Genomic DNA, 19,805 nt, shown 5'->3' on the forward strand with positions numbered 1-19,805 from the left:
AATCTAAAAGATATAAAATAATGTAATGTAAATCAAACGAAGGGACCAATGAAAATGTGGAAAAAGTTAAAAAAAACCAAGACTTGAATTTCTATTTTCTATCAATGTATTTCGATCTGTTCTCATCACGAATGCAAAGAGTATAATGAATCTAACGTCATTCCTGGCATCGTGCTTTTTTTCGTAGGTACACGTTCGCATTCCACAATGATTCGTTGCGGCATTAGAAGTCGGTTTTAAAGCGACGCCGACGAAGACGCGTCTTAACGCGTCACTGATGAGGCGTCGGCGCACGGGTAAGCCGGCTCGGCGCCAAAATCAGCTCGCCAGTTGCTTTCCGGTCGGTGTTTTATAAATACTGCAGACAGCCAAAGAGTGCACCGAACACTGGGAGACCCGTCGTAAAATTACGATTCTATAGTGAACCTTACAAGTTCAGTCTGATCACGAAGAAAATTTATTTTTCTTTTATCGATTGACTAAACAACGTAAAAACGTTTAACGATTTTCTATATTTTCATTTCCATTTTCCTAATATATTAAATTCTATAAAAAATGTCCTAATTGTTACGTGTACGAGAGAGTGTGAAAGTTAATTACTATGTGTTAATTAATTAATTAGAACGTTAATAGTTTTCCATTGATTCGATGAACGCGAATATAACAATAAAGTTCGTTTTCGAATAAATCTTTGACGACGAAGATTTCGATAAGTGCAAAATACGATTTCGTTGAATTAAATAAAAAAATTGAAGAAAATAGTAAACGATAAAATGTGACGTTCAAAGTGCATTTGGTATTTTTAATCGAAGTGCGCATTCGTTCCTCGATTTTTAATTTAAAAGCATTATTCAAAATTATTGAACAGAATGAATTTGATGAAGAAGGCTATCGGTGGATCGATTCACAGGGTACGAGAGTTCGAGTTAGAAAAGGTAACCCATTCATCTTTATTCGAAAGATTTAAAGGCGCCTTTTAGTAATTGCATCGAGTTAACAATACCATTTGGATCTTCCAGTGAGTCGAATCTTTTGAGATCCCAAAATAGCAAGCGACTTAACAATACTTACATTCGTTGAAATTACGAGCAATCTCCTTGTTCCTGGCATTAAACCAGTTTCCTTTCTTAATAACTGCTACTTGACGCTCTCGAAAAGATGACGCCACACGATCGCCTGTATATCATAATGATTTAATACAGATATAGTTAAGATATATTCTCGAATTATGTCAATTTCATGTCTATCATGTTCACAGTCGAGACATTGAACTGAGAATACATGATTGCATTTGTAAACGACTTGTGTAACATATGTCACGTGATCTCACGTTTGATTTCCGACGTTAACATTATCGAATTTTAAAAATTTTATTATCAATTATAAATTATAAAATATTAATCTTTTTATATAGACGACAGACTGAAAGTTCAATTTTTTATGAATCTTATCTCACGATCTATTACATTTATAAAATGTTTCTTAAATTGTTTTATGAATAAGTCAACTTTTTCCATTGCACGTTTTATCTTAATTCTGAAATAAAATAAAGTACACTAAGACATTTTTACCATGGAGCGAACCCTCGTTTTGTGACACAAAAACGTGATCTTCGTTTGGTGCCTACGTTAGCATGCGTCGAATTAAAAATAGAGACGATACGTGCGAGTAGTCTACGGATGATGATCCACGCGTTCAACGTACAGTGATCGCTTTGAGATCGTCTCGCTAGGGATCTTCTCGTATCGAAAAAGATCATGAAGCCCGCACCTGCTCGCACATTGTCGGCCAACGATGGCCGATTTAATCGTGACTTGGATACGAGCCATACGGATGATATTATTCAAAAATTTTTCATACCTCAGGTTAACTTAATTGACGAGTTCGATATACTTCAAATCGTCGGTGAGGGATGGTTCGGAAAAATTCTTTTGACCGAGCATCGCAGCACGCAAACTGAAATGGTCTTGAAAGCTCTACCAAAGGCATATACTGGTTTATCGGACTTTTTTCGCGAATTCCATTATGGCTTACATCTAGCAGCTCATCGTAATATTATAACTACGTACGACGTTGCTTTCGAGACCGCTGGCTTTTACGTTTTCAGCCAGGAATACGCACCGCTAGGTAAGATCAATGATTTATGTTCTCATATATATCTGACATGTTTGTTTAATGATCGCGCACTACTTGTCTCGGAGATGTTTGATCGAGTAAGAGAATATACTTATACATTCGATTTGTATTCCGTCAGTACGTTTGACGCAACTCAATCAAATAAATACCATAAAAGGTGCCGAGGAAGGAAGATAATAATCTCAAGATGTTTTTCAAGTTAATTTAACCATTAAAGATAAATAGTTATGATTCTATAATGTGTATAAAAATATATATAAAAATATACTAAATACACTTATTTACGTTTATATATACGTTTATATATACGTTATATATACGTTTAAAACGATTTACATAATTATGTTAATATTTAAGCAATCAAACGAATGAATAACTGATAACAGACAATGCATATTTCTAGGTGATTTAACGTCAAACGTAACAGAAACTGGTTTAGGTGAATTACATGCAAAGCGAGTGGCAAGACAGCTGGCAGCCGCTGTTCATCATATTCACAGTCGCGAGCTTGTTCACAGAGATATAAAGTTGGACAATATACTCGTCTTTCGAAGCGACTTTTCGCGTATAAAGCTTTGTGACTTCGGGGAAACCAGACGCGTTAATACTATCGTACGAAGACACAACGAGTGGCTTCCTTATTCACCGCCCGAGGTACTACAGATCAACACCGATGAAACCTACAAGTAATTAATAACTATACAATTTAAAAGCTATAAAATTTCATTACTTCAACGTTTACTTCAACTCTATTTAAAAAAAATTCGACTATTTATATCGATTTTATTTTACTATCATTACTTACATACCGATTGATTATTCTCGTCAACAACACTACACTGCACTTGAGTCATTCAATAGATCTATTTAAAATCACTGTACCTCGGCCAATTCTTGACAATTAGAAAGTTCAATTGTCTTCAACGATGATTAATAAGATTAATTGACAGTTTCTGTAATCAATATCAATTGACTATTAATTTACAACAATTTTCAGAGCTCTGACATCTCATGACGTTTGGCAATTCGGCATTGTCCTATTTGTTTGCCTGACCGGATGCCTACCATGGCAGAAAGCAGCATTGGACGACCCACGGTACACAAGATATCTAAACTGGCACAATGCGACGCTTAACATCGCCAAGAAACCGAAATTATTTCAGCTGATCAGCTCACGGGCACAGAGGTAAATATCTTGACATTTTGTGCGCATGACCACGTGTATCAATCTAAATTACTAATACCTTACTACTTTTTAAAATTTCAAATATATCGATAATTTTTTTTTATTTAAAAATTATTTTCTCCTAACGATACACGTATGTATGTAACAAATAATGTTAAAATTATGCAAACAAATCAGTTAATGGATTTTTCTGACATTTTATTTTTGAATTGGCAAACGTTCAAATTAATACTATTTGAACCATGTTTATCGAAATGAGTATTGTGACTTTCAATGTATAACAAATAATTAAATATTAACATATTTTAATATATTGATAAATAGGCGAGATTATTTTTAATAATATGTATTTATACGATATAGAATATTTAAGAGGCTGTTAGATCCTAAGGCGGAGAAAAGACTTGTTAGCGTATTGGAAGTTAATAAATATTTGGAAGACAGATGGTTAGCTAAATTGGGTGCGGAAAAGGCATTGAATGGTACGAAATATGTTGAAAATTGTTGGATATCTCAACAAAGTATAATAAATTAATTTTATTTATTTCAGGTGGAGCAGATGAAAGGGATGAACTTTGTCCATCCATGTACAGTTTTCACAGTTCTTTGGAAGAAAAAAATCAACTCCTTTATACGCTGACTACTTACGGAATTGAAACGACTGTTGATCGAGCGAAAAAGAAGGACCGTATCAGAGAATGGATAGAAGCTAGCGCTATCGTAGAAGAGAACGAAGAAGATGAGTCAGATATTAACGAATGTATTGATTTACAGGAATTAGAGGATAAGGAACCAGTGTCTATGAGAGGTAGACATTTTCCAGAAATGCATCCACCGAGGAAGGAAACGTCTGAGACTAAAAGAAGAAAGAGACGATCAGAAATGGTAAAAAAGAGGCGTCCTTCGGTGAAACCAGTTGAAAGAAAGATACCGTTTGCTCCACAAGTAGCTGAGGAACGAGAAACCATTGCACGATTTGCTAGTTTCCCTAATGGCGATCCTAGTCTAGGAATTATCAAAAAAGAAAAACAAAATACTGAGACCATAGACTTTAATACTGCACAGGCTATTAATGAAAATAAGATAGGATTAAAAAGTGATTTAACTATCGATAATACAATGTCCACGTTGACTAACGTCAATGATCGTGTCATTGATGATTCTCTGAAAGATAATGGTAATACTTCGAGGGACAGCTCTGTCCCAACAACCAGTGGTAACTACGGTAGCAATGGTTCGTCAATTGATGTCATGGTAGAACGAACCTATTCAATACCTAGAAACAGTGCTGTCAATGGAAAGGCTCACGTTGAAAGTCCTCAAATTCCAACAAGGAAGCATCGTGCACAAACAACGCCTTTCTCGGATACGTTAACGCATTCGAATGAAATGAACGAAGCGACAAAAAGAAGTCAATCTGTCAGTACATTGATTACAACGCAATCAGAAAGGTTACCCTTATCTGATAACAAAATAGAGAAAACTACAATTCAAAAGATCCCATCTACATCTGAAAAAGTTGTTAATGATATTGTGAAGAAAGTAACAGAAACGCCTAACTCTTTGACATCTTCGGATCTTCAGAAAGAGGTTCTATCGACCGAAAAGAAAGAGAAATTAAATATACAAGCAACGAATCCATTGACTAAACCTATTGCATCTCATTTAGTGATGCAAAGCTTAAATGCTTTGCAAAGTGTCAGCAATACTTCGTTACCTCCAGAAGTTTTGCCTTCACATTCAATGGAAAAAATTTCATCCACAAGATCAAAGCAACCAACTTCAAATATCAATACCTTTGTATCTGGCAAAGATGTTTTTGAGCATTATGGAATTGCACAAGGTGTTATCATAAAAGCTGAAGGTCCTATCCATCGTGGTTCCATTAGTGCTAGCGGTAGAAGGTCAGTTAGTAATTAAATATCTCTCCAAATATTTTATATTTTTCATATATTTTTCCTTCAAAATTTTTGACATTAATATCATTACCTGAAAAAGATCGAAGCATTATAAATAAAACGTAGCTGAAAGTTTTCAATGCACGGCTCCCTCAATATCATCTGATTTCGTCTTATACGATTATTTTGGGGCAATGAAAGTCCGACTTCAAAATGCAGAAAGGTAAATGTATTATAAACACGATAGATACTTTTGACATTTATACTTAATTTTTTATTTAATAATTGTATGTTTCAGATTCTGCTTACATAATAATATCTGTCAGTTGGCCAAGATAATGAAATTGGCATGCTTTACGAAAAAAAAAAAAAAAAAAAAAAAAAAAAAAAAAAAAAAATGGCCTTTCACAGAGAGCAAACAACTTTTTTTTAATCAAGCGACGAAAAAAAAGCTCTTGGAATTACGTAACTTTTATTATCAGAAAGATGAGTATATTAATTATAATGTGTAATATATCAGATATCTCGTTGTACAAATATGATTGACAAATTTTAGATAGTCTTGTATAATGTTTTTCTAAGCATCTTTAGGAAACTCTTGTGGCTAGATAAGAAAAGAATTCTGATTTATTAATCAACTATATTCCTATGGACTTTAATAATTTTAACTAGGCAACTGCTGTATACGAAAAAATTATTCCAAGAATAATAAGATATATATATATATATATATATATATATATATATATATATATATGTATATATGTATATATGTATATATATATTTGTCATGTATACAACTATTTTAATTTGTTGAAAAGTTTGTTGCATAGAATTTTGTCGTTAAGTTATCAACAATGCGATAGTAATTTTATTTCATTTTATTATATGACAAATACTAATAGCGATTTTTAGAACCATTTTGGTTACAGATCAATTGCAATAAATGTCTTATATTTTAAGACTATGCGTACGAGGTATTCGAATAAATTTATAAAAAAAAAGTCTAGACAATTTTTTACTCATAAAAGTTTCTTGTATTTTTCATTTCTGCCTTATGTATATTCACAAAGGACAATTACAACTGACTTATAACGTATTCTCACCTAAATCTACTCTTATGTCAATAATAATCATCGATAGCAATATTCATCTTAATTTTATTACTTATATTTATTACTTGTTACTATAATCTAAGCATACCATGTCCATTGCTCAAGCACACCTGTTTTACACGTTTATCTTTTCTTTTTGTCCACCAACATAGCGTTTACGTTTTCACATATTTACTCGAGTTTTGACCCGCCAACAATATTACGGCACGACAGTTTTAAAATTTTTTCCATTATGAATATCGTTATCATTACCATTATCATTAATCATTACCATTATCATTATTTCATTATTATTTTTATTATTATTATTATTATTATTATTATTATTATTATTATTATTATTATTATTATTATTATTACTATTTATTATTATTTTTTATTATTTATTATTATTATAATAATAATAATTATTATTACTATTATTATTATTACTATTATTATTATTATTATTATTATTATTATTATTATTATTATTATTATTATTATTATTAGTATTTATTCATTATATCATTGAAATGAGTCTTTTTTTCATTGCTTCGGAGTTCCTTTCGCATCGATTTTCGTTTTGGCCTATCGTAACGGCGAAGGGAACGCTTCAAAAATTATTTTGTATATTTATTTATTTTTTTCCTTTTTATTAGAAAAATTACAGCTTAACTTACGACCATTTACGTAATCGTCATCAATATATTAGATTTTATTTTCATTCTTTTATCTCGCGTAAATAAATATTTATAAATACATTTGATTTCGGCGCGTGCACGTGGTTAACCACCTGACAGACTTAACGTTAATAAGACTCCTTAATTATTTTGTTATATTATTTTTTCCCCCGTTAGAATATATTGAATGAGAATACTCGTATTTTACGTCGATCGATCCAAGAATCCAATTGGGAAGATAATTCAAAGACGATCGATCGATAAACGGCTACGATGTATCGATTGTTTTATCGTTACAAAAAAAAATTCATTATTTGTCGCTATTAAAAAGCATCATTATTTATTTCAAATTACGACGAATTCCAGGATCGATTACACGAACGGATTTGGTCTGCCAAGAGTCTACCGCCCTTCCACGCCGAAAGCTTAATTTCGATTTAAAATTTCTCTTCACGATTTTTTGTCCAAAAATATATGTACATATATAATTGGTGTATACATAACATTATATGCGCATGCCCTGTGGGTGACACGGGGATATTCTTTTTTACCTCCTTTTTTTTATCTTCTTTTATATGATACCCAAATGCAAAAATGATGAGTTCAAACGTGTACGTTCCGTTCATTAGAAAGGATTCCCTTTGATTCATTTCTGATTTTTTTTCTTTCTATTCGTTCGACCGAACATCTCTCACAATTTTTGCATCTCAGGTATTGGACAATGCAACACTGACGTGTCCATATTTTATTATACTATTGTTTATTCTTTCAAACTCTGTTTACTGTAAACTACAAATATTGTTTTCTTTTTTTTTTCTTTTTTTTTCTTTTTTTTTCTTTTCTTTAATTCTTATTCGTTCTTCTATTGTATTATTTTGCTTCTTCATCATAAGGCGGACAAGTGTGTTTCTTCTTCTTTTTTTTTTCTTTTTTTTTTTTTTATCTTTTCGTTATTTCACTTCACAAGACATATACATTAAGTATTTTTTTCCACTATTACACTTACATATGCTTCCTACAAACTATCTCAAAAGTTTCATTCCTCACTTCGCTTTTTTTAGGACTTTTTCGTAGATTTTTTCGTAAAAAACAAAATGGCATCTTTTTGGCATTGGAAGAAAAAATACATTTTTCAACTTTTCTTTTCCTTTCCTATTCGCTGCTCTCACAAGTTCCTTTCAACCAAATATTTATATTTTCTTGCTTTTTTTTTCTTTTTTTTCTTTTTTTTTTTTGTTTTTTTTTACTTTTAATGCATTTCCACGTCATCGTTATTTTTTTTTTCTTTTCTGTTTTTAAATTTATTATTACATGTGTCTGCGTATGTATGCGACGTATGTGTTTGTTAATCGTTTTTATTTATATCGTTAGTGACTTCCTTATATACTTTATGTTTACTATTACAAATATTTTACCTCTAATTATTACCTTTAATACTATTTTGGCATCGTCGCATTAAAATTTCAAGTTTCCATTTTATATAAAGTATTAACTTTGCATCCCGTAAAGGAAAACGTTCCCCCTTTTTGTGTACATGTATATCTATGTATGTTTCTTTATGTGAACGCGTACGCGCATTTGTAATTAACGCGTCTTTGTGTTGTGTAACTGACTTTGTTCGTGTATGTAACCTGTAACAGGTGGAAGCAGCTATTACGATAAAGTTAACTTTTTCATTTTCTTTTGTTTATACATTTACGCATTTGGAAGTCGTCGAAATATAAGATTCGATTATAAAAAAAAAAAAAAGATATAATACGAAATGAGATAAAGACAATCCTTTTGTTAGTTTTATAAGACAGAAAACATTTCTTTACGTAATTTTCCAATAATGTTACAATAGCCATTTTAAAAATATATATATATATATATATATTATGTATATATACACACACACACGTTGATTATAAAAAAAGGATTAAAAAAAATACAAATTCGAAGCCTCTTTGTAGTACGAAAAAATTTTTAATCAGGGACGTAGATACGAGGATCAAAGGAACGATGAATTATTTTATCGCTATTTAATAAGTTCCTCGTTCTACCACCTTTTCCATTCTTGTTTATTTTTGTTTTCTTTTTATCTTTGTTTTACATCATACTTCTTCTTGCCTGAGCGCTTTGGAAGTTATCGAAAGACTGAATTCACCCGAAGAAATTATTAGACAAAGAGAAGATAAATTAATAATTGTTAATTAACGAGTGTCTATTGTGCTCTCGTTCCGGATCACTGTCCGTCCGTCCGTCCTTATGTAAAAAATCGAAAACAAGAGATCGATGAGAACGAATTGAAGACTTAAAGGAAATATTTGTACGACAATTTCGTAGGATTAAACTCGGCGCCGAATACCGAGGAGGAACGTGCATCGTGACTTACGAGCGAGCATCGATTATTACGATGCGCTTAGTTTTTTTTTTTGTTTTGTGTATGTACGTGTGCGTGTGTGTAATTAATCTATCACTCATTGCACGCTTTCACCGGATTTCATAATCAATGTTACGGTCCTCTCACTGTCTATTTATCTTTATCTTTAGTTTTATTCACGCACCACCCCCATTCTAATTTTCATTCTTCGCGTCTTATGCAACGTTTTTATGATATGCATTGGAATCGAGATAAAGGTCTTTCTTTTTTTTTTTTTTTTTTTTTTTTTTTTTTTTTTTTTCCACTGTATTTTCTCTCTAATATAACATCTGACGTTATAAACTGTAGCAAAATATAGTATAGTCAACTAGAGTAAAGAGTGAAAAACTCGCGCGCATTCACTGTATTACACGAGTATTTACAGAATCTCTTTAGCTTCCATTCTTTCGTGCGCCATAAAATATTCTCTTATTCATGAAAATACAAGGTGACAAGATAAAAAGGATGAAAGTCCAGAAATCAGACGCGATGCACTTCCTGTGGAGATATCGGCTATAATAATTGATATTATATATGTATACGTGTTTTTTCGCTCTTTTATATATCCGTATTGTAGAGTTCGGTTGAAAGATAACAAAAAAAAAAAAAAAAGAAAAAAAAAGAAAGATAAAAAAAAAAGAGGAAAAGTAAAAAAAGATAAAAAGAAAAGAAAAAGAAAGAAGAGAAAAATAAAGTGAAGTAAACGATAATGCGATAATAATGCTAATGATTTTTTTTTTCTTTTTTGTCTCAAAAACTTATATAATAAATAATAGATTAAATTATATTATGTTACTAATTATTATTATTGTTGCCTATAATTACTATAATATGCATTAATAATGTGAACGATAATATATTAATGATTCTTATAATACTCCAGCGAGCGTGGGGTAGATTCTCCTAAGTCTCCGTTTTGCTCTTCCTTTTCATTTAATTTCGACTATTCTATGTAATTTTTTTTTTTGTCTTATTCTTAACTTCGCCCTTTTTTAATGCGAAGAAATATATATTTTATTTCATATATATGTATACATACATATATAAATTTTTATATGTATATATATATGAAAGGTCTTCCGATTAAAAGGTGCTACGCGTCCATATATCGTAGACTATTATTATTATTATTATTATTATTATTATTATTATTATTATTATTATTATTATTATTATTATTATTATTATTATTATTATTATTATTACTACTATTATTATTGTTATTATTATTATTATTATTATTATTATTAATATTAATATTATTATTAATATTATTATTATATTATTTACTAATTAATTAATTAGTTATCAATTATTATTATTATCGTAAAGATCGCGCGCATGATTAATAATCTAAAAATCCATCTAAATTTTTTTTACGCAGGATCGAGCGAAAAAGTCGCGACGACGATAATTAATAAATAAATAAGTAGAATTTTAGCTACACGATCCCCGTGTAAACATCGATCCTTTCTCTTCTCTCTCTCTCTCTCTCTCTCTCTCTCTCTCTCTCTCCCTCTTTCTCCCCTCTTCCTTTCTCCCTCCCTCCTTCCCTCTCTCCCTCCCTTTCTTTCTCTAGTTTCTTTTTTCATCTTTTTTCCATTTGACTGTCCCATTCATCTCCAAATATTTTCTTTCATTCTCTCCCTTATTCAGATTCATACTTCTCGTTCTTTCTCTCTCTCTCTCTCTCTCATGCATTCACGTGCGCACACACTTTTTCTCCAAATTTTATTAATTAATCTTATTAGCTAAAAAGAAACTGACAAAAGATTATATAAAACTGTGCTTCATCAAGAACCGGGACATTTTCAAATTACTAATAACAGTCGCCTAATATTTACAAAGGCCGAACGATAAAAAATCAAATCGTTTTTATTTTATCGTAGATGATGAAAAAAAAAAAAAAAGAAAAAAAAAAAGAAAAATGAAAAGATTAGTCATCGTTATAGAGTCGCCTAAAACCTCGGAAAGGGTATAACGATACGTTAACCCACTCGAATTAAAAAAGAAAAAAAGAAAAAAAAAGGAAAAGAAGAAAAGGAAAGAGAAAGATAAAAAATCTCGCGCTATTTAATGTCAACTTTCGATAAATTACTTTATCTTATTTTGCGATAGCACATAACAATGCCATTTGCTTTTACCTCGTGTACCTTAGAAAAGGGAAATAGATAATATTATAAACATCAATATTCAACATACAATATACGTAGGATGTATGTAAAAAAAAAAAAAAAGAAGAAAAATAAAAAAACTCAATCCCAATTATAATTGAGAACATTAAAAAAAAAAAAAAATAAAATAAAATAAAATAAATACAAGAAAAAAAAAGTTAAAAAGCAAGCCAATAAAATAAAGAACGTCAAAACTTTTTTTTCGGAGAAGACGTAGTACTTTTCCGAAATAAAAAGATGAAAAAGAAAAAAAAAAAAAAAAAAGAGAGAAACAAAACGGAGATAATAAAAGATTTAATAACGTCATCCCTGCATGCAATCGTATTGCATGATTGTTAGGAAAAAATGCTTTGTACTCAGCCGACCCGAAGGACGAATGGTTAGTATTTTAATAATCCGCGCCTTTTCCAACTATTTTCCACATCTCACGACTTACTTAGTGAACAACTACAGGTGCAAACGCGTGCATACAAATAAATATGAATATGTATAGAATAATAACAAGCGCGATTTACAAAGGCTATAAAGAGAAAAGGAGAATATTTATCGTTTAATTAGTTATTAAGACTTGAGATCATTTCTTTCGTGTGTGTACATGTACCTATGTTTTCTTTAACCCCCTCTTTCACTTCCCAATGAAAAGTATTAATTGTATATTCATGTATGCGTGTATGTGCGTGTGTGTATGTGTGATGTGTGTATTTGTGTGTATTTGTGTATGGGTGCATATAGGTATTGTATATAACACGAACACTTCTGGAAAAATACTCGGTAATTGTGATATAGTAATGATGATGATAGTGTACAATTGTGCAATCTCTCATGGCTTTCGCGAAAAATTTGTCAGAACTAAGAGGTTACGCCTACTGGTTCGTTTTCTTGTTTGTGTTTATGTGTATATGTGTATGTATTGTTTTTCAATATTAGAAACGCTTCATTGGACAAATATGGTCAATCAATTGGAACATGTGGCATCGTAAATGTGTAAAAGAATGTGACGGATAATAATAACGAAGCGCGAATAGAACGTTCCAAAATGTTGCTATTTCCTTTTTTATTTTCTTCTTTGTCCATGATATTTGCAATGTCCATGAACGCAGGCGCGTGCAATTGGTCTACTTTAGCGTTTCGTATTCGGTTGCCTAGGCGTAGACTAGCTAAGAAAAATTACGATGCTACCAATACGAAACCTGTGATCCTTCCTCATCTGCGCGTAAAACGCGATATCTTTAACTTTAAGCGTACAATCAAATATACTAACACTTTTTACTTTTTTCTTTATTTTTTTATTTTTTTATTTTTTTATTTTTTTACTTATGTTTCGTGTTTTTCCCTAAAGTTTATCGTATCAAAGCCATGTGCACGGTAAGACATCAAGTTGATAGCTATTATTTTTTACGCGTTTCGAGTTCAATCTCGCTTTCGCGATAATTCACATTCCTATCTTTTCTTTTGTTTATCATTCACATTTGTAAAATTATGACGAATATATCTTTATCGATATTTCCTATTATTTTTCATACTTCTCCGATTCATTATCCTTACTCAATCTACCCATTCCTCTCTCTCTCTCTCTCTCTCTCTCTCTCTCTCTCTCTCTCTCTCTCTCTCTCTCTCTTTCTCTCCTTTACCTACGTATTTGACTTGCCTTTTTCATAAACTTTCATCATCCGCCTCGTGCGCGCGCTCTTTTAATTATTTTATTTGTTTAACATGTAATCATCTTACCGTGAGTCTAACAAAAGTTTTGTATAAAAAAAGGAAGCCCCAAAAAAGGTGGGGAGATCACGCGATGAACGCCCTAATTGTCGTTCGTTATGGGCGCGCAGCATCTATTTTTTTCTTTTCTTTATTTCTTTTCTATTTCTTTCTTTTAATTATCCAGACGCATTAACCGGTTTCGTTTCGTGTTTTTGTATCGCGCACAAAACGTATGATAGAAAAATGGCAGTGCGATTGGTTTTGTTGCTCCGTCGATAACGAACTACTCCAATATTAAAATAATGCGCTCCAAAATACATATTTGGACAATTTCTGTTCCTTTTCATTAGTTTTAAAGTCTTCCCGTTAGAACATCTTATAGAGAGAGAAAAAAAAAAAAAAAAAAAAAAAAGAAGAATATACGTCTAAAACGGGTTTTGGAAATGAGTTGATACCGATTCGTGCAATGCCTCTTTCATTCTTTCATTCTGTCTCTCTCTCTCTCTCTCTCTTTCTCTCTCCCTTTTTCTCTCTATCTCTCACTCGCACCCTATCGCCTTCGTTCGGCTCAACTCTATATGGATCGTTCCTATTTTTAGTGCCGGTCAGGCACACCTCACCAATATGGCTATACGAACAATGATCCCTCCTATTCTTCCCTGTACGCTCATTTTTTTTGTTTTAAGTTATTCGCTCAAACCCCAGTACGATCCGCAATCATGGTCGATTGGAATCGTACCTTCCGCTAATGGCTCATCCGATGGCTCCACCTTCTTGATACGGACCTGTTATCATACACGGATGCATAGGAAAAAGTGTTGTCCAAGTCATGGTTGTATACGTTGGCGACCTCATCATGAATTGTGAATTTGGTACGGTAGATATATGAGGAAGTGGTGGTAGCTTCTCATTATTCACCGTACTAGCTGGACTAGTAACTGCTGTGGACACTAACGGTGACGTACCCGATGAGCTGGTAGTCGTTGTCGTTACAACACCCAACTTCCTCAATCTCATTTTCTCTTCCCATTCGTCCCAACCGTGTCTTGGTCTATTAAGATTACGATGTTGATAAAACACCAAACTGATTCTAGTCGGATTAAGACGATTGGGTTTCTTCAAGGCCGTCGTTGAGTGCATCTCGTGTTTCGCACATTCGAATAAAACACTACCATGACTTAAAGCTATAGCAACTCCTCCCATTTGTGGATCTTTGAAGCACTCTTCGTTGTCGGAATAATCGGCTACCTCACCGAGTGGTTCCGCTTTCGGTGGTGGCTCAGGAAGTACCGGGAAGTATGGTGGGGGTCCATAAATGTCCCAACGAGAAGTTTCCCATCTTGGCCAGCCTGTATTTAAACTCTGATACGGTGGTATACCTTGATACGGATATTGCGGAGAATGGAAGCAGGCGTCCCTTTTGGGTTGTTGATAAAATTGCGGAGGATATTGTGCGGCTTGTGGATGATAAGGTTGATGATAATTGTAACCTTCCCAAGAATTTGGATATGGTTTTTCAAAAACTGGATACGTAGGATAACCGTATTGTGGAAATGCGTGAGGATGACCCAAGCTTGACATGGCGTGCAAATCTTGAACTTGCTTCATTTCTTCCGCCCAAGCTAAAGAAGTGGTATTCGAATTAACGATCTCTTGTCGTCCATCATGAAATCCTTCTCTTAATTTCTCATCATGCCAATCTGTTCGTTTTTGATGGTTCTGATTGGGTACACATGCTTGTACCCCATTGCTTAAACTATCCGCAAAAGTATTATTTCTTGCTGGTTCCTGCGGTTTCAAAAAAGTTCTTGCAAATGTGTTTGGATAAGCATTAGCATCGGTAGACAAATGTTGACCCGATGTTGTTCTCGAAGGTGGTCTTCCTTTGGGTATACGGAAAGGGGATGGTTCGGTTTGCGTTTCCCAACAAGTTGGCTTTGCTTGATCAACATTTGGTAATCTTTCGGGCCAAGTTGAATTTTTCTGATGATCCGTTTGATTATTTATTTTCTCTGCCACATTTTGATGCTCGTTAAAAAGAGTCTGATGTTCCATCGATTTTGAAGTTTCGGAAGACCATAAATTAAACATGTTCCAACTGCTTCCATAACTTCCTTGTTCCGAAGACACGGTTGGAAACTGAGGGGTTGTTGAAGTTTTTAAATCCGTTTGTCTTTGCAAACGACCAAAATACCTTTTTTGATCGCTTGAACTAAGAAGACCTTGCACATCACTTTGTTGATCAGGAATAGATGGAAGATTTAAGGAACCCTGAAGGAGGAAATCTGGGTTCGTAGCACCAAGTGATTTGTGACTATTACCATCCATGCAGGAAGTACCACTATATCCAGGAAAAACATCCCCTAAATTAGAATCGGTATGTTGATTTTGATATGTAGCGTTTCTTCCTAGTTGAACGGATTGTGAAAGATAGTGACTTTGTACTCTTGATGAAAAGGATGGCTCGGTTTGTGATTTTGGTAACATAAATCTTGTAGAATTCTGTGATTCTAAATAAGTCTGTGACAATGCACCAGAGTATTTTTGTTGACTAGCATCTTGTCTCATTCTAGATTGATTGTCCATGTTATTTTGACCAACATGACGAATGTTATTCGCATTTGTTTGTGATTGATGTATTCGTGATTGTAAATTCTTTTGCATAACATCTAAATGGGTCGGTGAATGAAAGTATCCTGCTCTTGGAGACGCATTATTTTGTCTGGTCTCAAAAATATGTTGATAGCTTCTCGCAGAAGTTGCATGATTGAAACTACCGTCAGGTGTAGTAGGATATCCCGAACTTCTTGGAGAAGCCATTCTTGGATCTTGCGGCGTTGATGGGCATCCTCTAGGTGACATGGCATAAGATGCTTCACCAGGTGTGCATGGATGAGAACTTCTCGGAGAAATAGGATGACCTCTTGGAGAATGAGTGTAAGTACCTCTTGGGGAATCCATGGTGGAGTTTGGTAAATTCCTTGAACCTGGTCTATGATCTTCCTGCGAAACTGTACTTCGTGGTCTGATATCATCCAAGCTAGTGCTATCTGGATCTACTTTAGTGTCTCTTTCTAAACCACCAAAGGCATATTCTCCCCAGGGATTTAACCAATTATTTTTTCTTTGATCGAGCCAACCATTTCGACTCCATTGTTGTTCACCCTGATAACCCCAACCTTGATACATAGACACTGGACTATCGAGGACCGTCGATGATACCTGAGAACTTTGTAATTGCGCATCCATACCTTCGAACATTGAAGCCATTTCTAAAGATAATTGCGTATCTCTTGCTGGAGTTCTGGACAAATCATGATGATTCACTGCACGACTTGCTTCTATTATTTTATCGGACGCGTTAGTGTGCCTTTGTATGTCTTTTTTATTTGCAACAGTATCAGGTTCCTCATCTTTTCTTTTCTTTCCATGCCGACGACAAGGTTGAAGAGGAACCGATCGGACTCTGACCTCGCAGGGATATCTGTTAAGACGATAATTCTTTTTCATATAATATTACCATTCATGTGATTTATACTCAATGTAGAACAAGAATTACATACTTATTCAGAACTTCTAAAGCCCCAGAGCGAACTTTTTCTTCTTGTCCTTCTTTTGAACCAAATTCATCTGTATCGTCCATGATGTAAAGAGGAAGTACATGTAGCTGTTCATCTTCAGGTTTCGCTAATGTTCGATGTTTTGTCAGACTTACTACCTATAAATTAAGTTTATTTTATACACATAAGCGCATTAATATAAAATAAAATGATTAGAACGCTTTACATACCACAGTGCATCCGTTATTCATATTGTGGAGATCTCGATGAGAGTGAGCACAGAAATCGATACAAGCCGTTACACCAGAAAAGGGTCTCCCAGGTTTAAATCCTAATCGACATTCGCTTGCTTCTCGTTCAAATTGAGTTTGATTATTAAATGCTTCCGGTGCAAGACTCAAATATAAAGGTGATAAAAGTGTAGCCAAAACGTGCATTCTCTCTTCAACCTCTTGTTCCTGATTAAAAATCATTGATATCATGTGTTCCCAAGAAAAAATAGCTATTACTATAAGTAAAACTTACCTCTGACCGAACGGATAATCGAAATTTTCGTACAGTTTTGCTTCTTGCATATTTACAACCATTGTAATACATAGACCAAGAGCATCCGAAAGAAAAACTCGCTCCGCAGGTATCAGGATCAAGTCCTTGACAAGCACAGGTTCTCGGTTCATTAGTACCACATCTTCTGGTCGTTGGAAGACCAAAGCGATTTAATTTGTGACTCAAAAGGGAATAAATGCGATCAGCCTCATGAGTTGGAACTCCTTCCCAAGCAACCATGGCTACAACGATCCATGCCGTCGCACATTTATGACCTTGTCGATGTTTCACTATGGAAAGGATCTTCTCATCGATGCCGGATCGTCGTATTATCTAGCGAATCACTGATATTACAATCCCATCACCACAGTATAATTTAGGCCGATTTTTAATATTAAACTAATATCATAAATTTTTAATTAATAATACAAAATATTGTCCAAATTGAACTTACCCATTTAGCCATTGGACACCCTTGAGTAGTCTTGCCTTCCTTCCCAGTATAAACGACCTTCTCGAACCTTATTGCATTTCCCTTCAGCCCAGTTCTTCTTTCAAGATCGTTCCGAAGATCAGACAGACTTGCAGCCGCTCCGAGATGAGTGTAGTACGAGCCGGGTTCAGGTGGACCTTGTGGTTGAACCTCATTTTATTTACGAAACCGACGTTTCAACGAAAGGAAGCAACAGAAGCGGAAACATTTATGCCATGTATGTTATATCCTCGAGAAGGAATTGGGTTAGGTATGTACACACTTCTCTCTGGATCTCTGAACACAGCGCATAATCGATGTATTTTGGCCGTAATTATTAGTACTTTTGTTTGAATATAATTATTCTTTCGTGTGCAAATATTCATTGTTAGTGTGTTCTCTCAATGTTAGTGTCGTATTGAATACGCAATAGCAACTCACATTTATCGGCAGGAAAGCAGTTGCAGTCCGGTACTTCGGTCCTAACATTGTTCTTCAGTTTGTCCAAATGATCTTGCAATTTAGTTGTCGATGATGCGTTGCCGCTTTTCGGACTATTAGATCCTTCGTTCTTTATATCAGAATCTGATTTCTGTTGAGAATCTGCTAATATTTCATCCCTCGTCTGAAGACCTTGACAACAACCTTCGCGCAGGTGTTCCGGCGTAGGTTGCTCCGTGCCACCTCTCCGACAGCACCATGAACCAGTACCTGGTGATACTTTGGCGGGACCACCGTCGCCTCTAAATTTATAGTCCGAAGCATCATGCGATGTTTGACCAGGTTCAGCTTTTACAGGCAGCGTAGTATGGTCTTCTCCTCTAGAAACATTGCAGGATTCAATGCTTTCGGGTATGGCGCAATTGTAGTCTCCTATGTTCTCCTGCTTGATGGTTTGATCTGAAGCGTACTTTACCTCCGAACTATCTTCCTCTTTCGTGGATGACTGGTCTGCTTTCATTTCAACGGATCTTTGTTCATTCTCAACTACAATTTTGCTGATGACAGAAGTATCCGCAGTCTGCATAAAATCAAGGTTGTCCTCTCTTGCTCTTTTAGTTGCATTCGTATCTTCTCGTAGATCTTCGAGTCTTTGTGTTTTTTTTTCAGCACACTGTTGCTGAAACGTCTTTTCTTCTATGATAGAATTATCATGATGTTTATTATGGTCTTTCCATAATCTTTGCTGAGTTTGTTCGTGCATATGTTGTTGTTCCTCAGAAGGCTTTTCAAGGACAATTTTATCTTCTGTCGCAAATTTCATAAAATTTTCTATAGCAGTCACACCGGTCTCTGTTAGTACGTTATGATTAGTTAAACTGGTTCCACCTCCTGTCCATTCTAATAAGCCACCACCTTCGGGCAAACTATCGACCCGAGGGTGGTGGCTATGCAATAAAAAATTACCGGTCAGATTTTCATTAGATTGCGCCATTGACATGATTGTCGATTGATTGAGGTACTGATCCGTTCTCTTTTCTTGCATTTTCTCTGAATTTTCATGTGACTCTCGTAACCGATCATCTCCGACATATTCTCCATTTGATCCAATAATGTTATTAATGTTATGCTGACCTTGCATTTGATGATGCATATGAAGATGCTGTTGCTGTTCTTGATGTTGCTGCTGCATTTGTTGATGTTGCAATTGCTGCTGTTGTTGCAATTGCTGCTGCTGTTGTTGCTGTTGTTGCAATTGCTGCTGTTGTTGTTGATGCTGTTGTTGTTGATGTTGTTGTTGATGCTGCTGTTGTTGTTGTTGTTGTTGTTGATGCTGCTGCTGCTGCTGCTGCTGCTGCTGCTGTTGATGTTGCTGATGAAGATGTTGCTGCTGTTGCTGCTGCTGCTGCTGCTGCTGCTGTTGTTGTTGTTGCTGCTGCTGCTGCTGCTGCTGTTGTTGCTGCTGTTGTTGCTGCTGCTGCTGCTGTTGTTGCTGCTGTTGTTGCTGTTGCTG

The 19,805-nt window shown here is 34.3% G+C and overlaps 2 protein-coding genes and 1 long non-coding RNA gene across 3 annotated transcripts in view; 1 reads left to right on the plus strand and 2 right to left on the minus strand.

Moving 5' to 3' along the window:
- LOC124428064 overlaps positions 1–3,127 on the minus strand; it is a 62,473-nt gene extending 59,346 nt beyond the window's left edge. The window contains exons 1-2 of the long non-coding RNA XR_006943067.1: positions 2,946–3,127; positions 1,072–1,176 (exon numbers count right to left, since the gene is read on the minus strand). This is a non-coding gene — a long non-coding RNA (uncharacterized LOC124428064). The remainder of the gene's footprint in view (positions 1–1,071; positions 1,177–2,945) is intronic.
- Positions 161–5,635, plus strand: LOC124428061. The gene is made up of 8 exons (XM_046971667.1): positions 161–935; positions 1,866–2,127; positions 2,540–2,822; positions 3,134–3,322; positions 3,686–3,804; positions 3,873–5,226; positions 5,321–5,443; positions 5,519–5,635. The coding sequence occupies exons 1-7, from the start codon at positions 870–872 to the stop codon at positions 5,337–5,339; spliced, it is 2,292 nt and encodes a 763-aa protein (XP_046827623.1). The 5' UTR covers positions 161–869; the 3' UTR covers positions 5,340–5,443; positions 5,519–5,635.
- Positions 5,636–10,168: 4,533 nt separating this feature from the next.
- Positions 10,169–19,805, minus strand: part of LOC124428261 (DNA N6-methyl adenine demethylase-like) — a 63,136-nt gene continuing 53,499 nt past the window's right edge. Inside the window, exons 7-12 of the mRNA XM_046972153.1 lie at positions 18,293–19,540; positions 17,834–18,009; positions 17,359–17,712; positions 17,064–17,291; positions 16,837–16,991; positions 10,169–16,757 (exon numbers count right to left, since the gene is read on the minus strand). Of these exons, the coding sequence (XP_046828109.1) occupies positions 14,027–16,757; positions 16,837–16,991; positions 17,064–17,291; positions 17,359–17,712; positions 17,834–18,009; positions 18,293–19,540 (4,892 nt within the window). The 3' untranslated portion in view covers positions 10,169–14,026. The remainder of the gene's footprint in view (positions 16,758–16,836; positions 16,992–17,063; positions 17,292–17,358; positions 17,713–17,833; positions 18,010–18,292; positions 19,541–19,805) is intronic.

This window comes from Vespa crabro, chromosome 11, assembly GCF_910589235.1.
Source record: "Vespa crabro chromosome 11, iyVesCrab1.2, whole genome shotgun sequence".
NCBI classification, from domain to species: domain Eukaryota; kingdom Metazoa; phylum Arthropoda; class Insecta; order Hymenoptera; family Vespidae; genus Vespa; species Vespa crabro.

Bases quoted from the DNA above. Each gene is read 5' to 3' on its own strand.
- LOC124428061 (XM_046971667.1), top strand. From the start codon at position 870: ATGAATTTGATGAAGAAGGCTATCGGTGGATCGATTCACAGGGTACGA. The intron at 936-1,865 runs GTAACCCATTCA...TTCATACCTCAG, and splicing joins GAGAGTTCGAGTTAGAAAAG to GTTAACTTAATTGACGAGTT. The intron at 2,823-3,133 runs GTAATTAATAAC...AACAATTTTCAG, and splicing joins AACACCGATGAAACCTACAA to AGCTCTGACATCTCATGACG.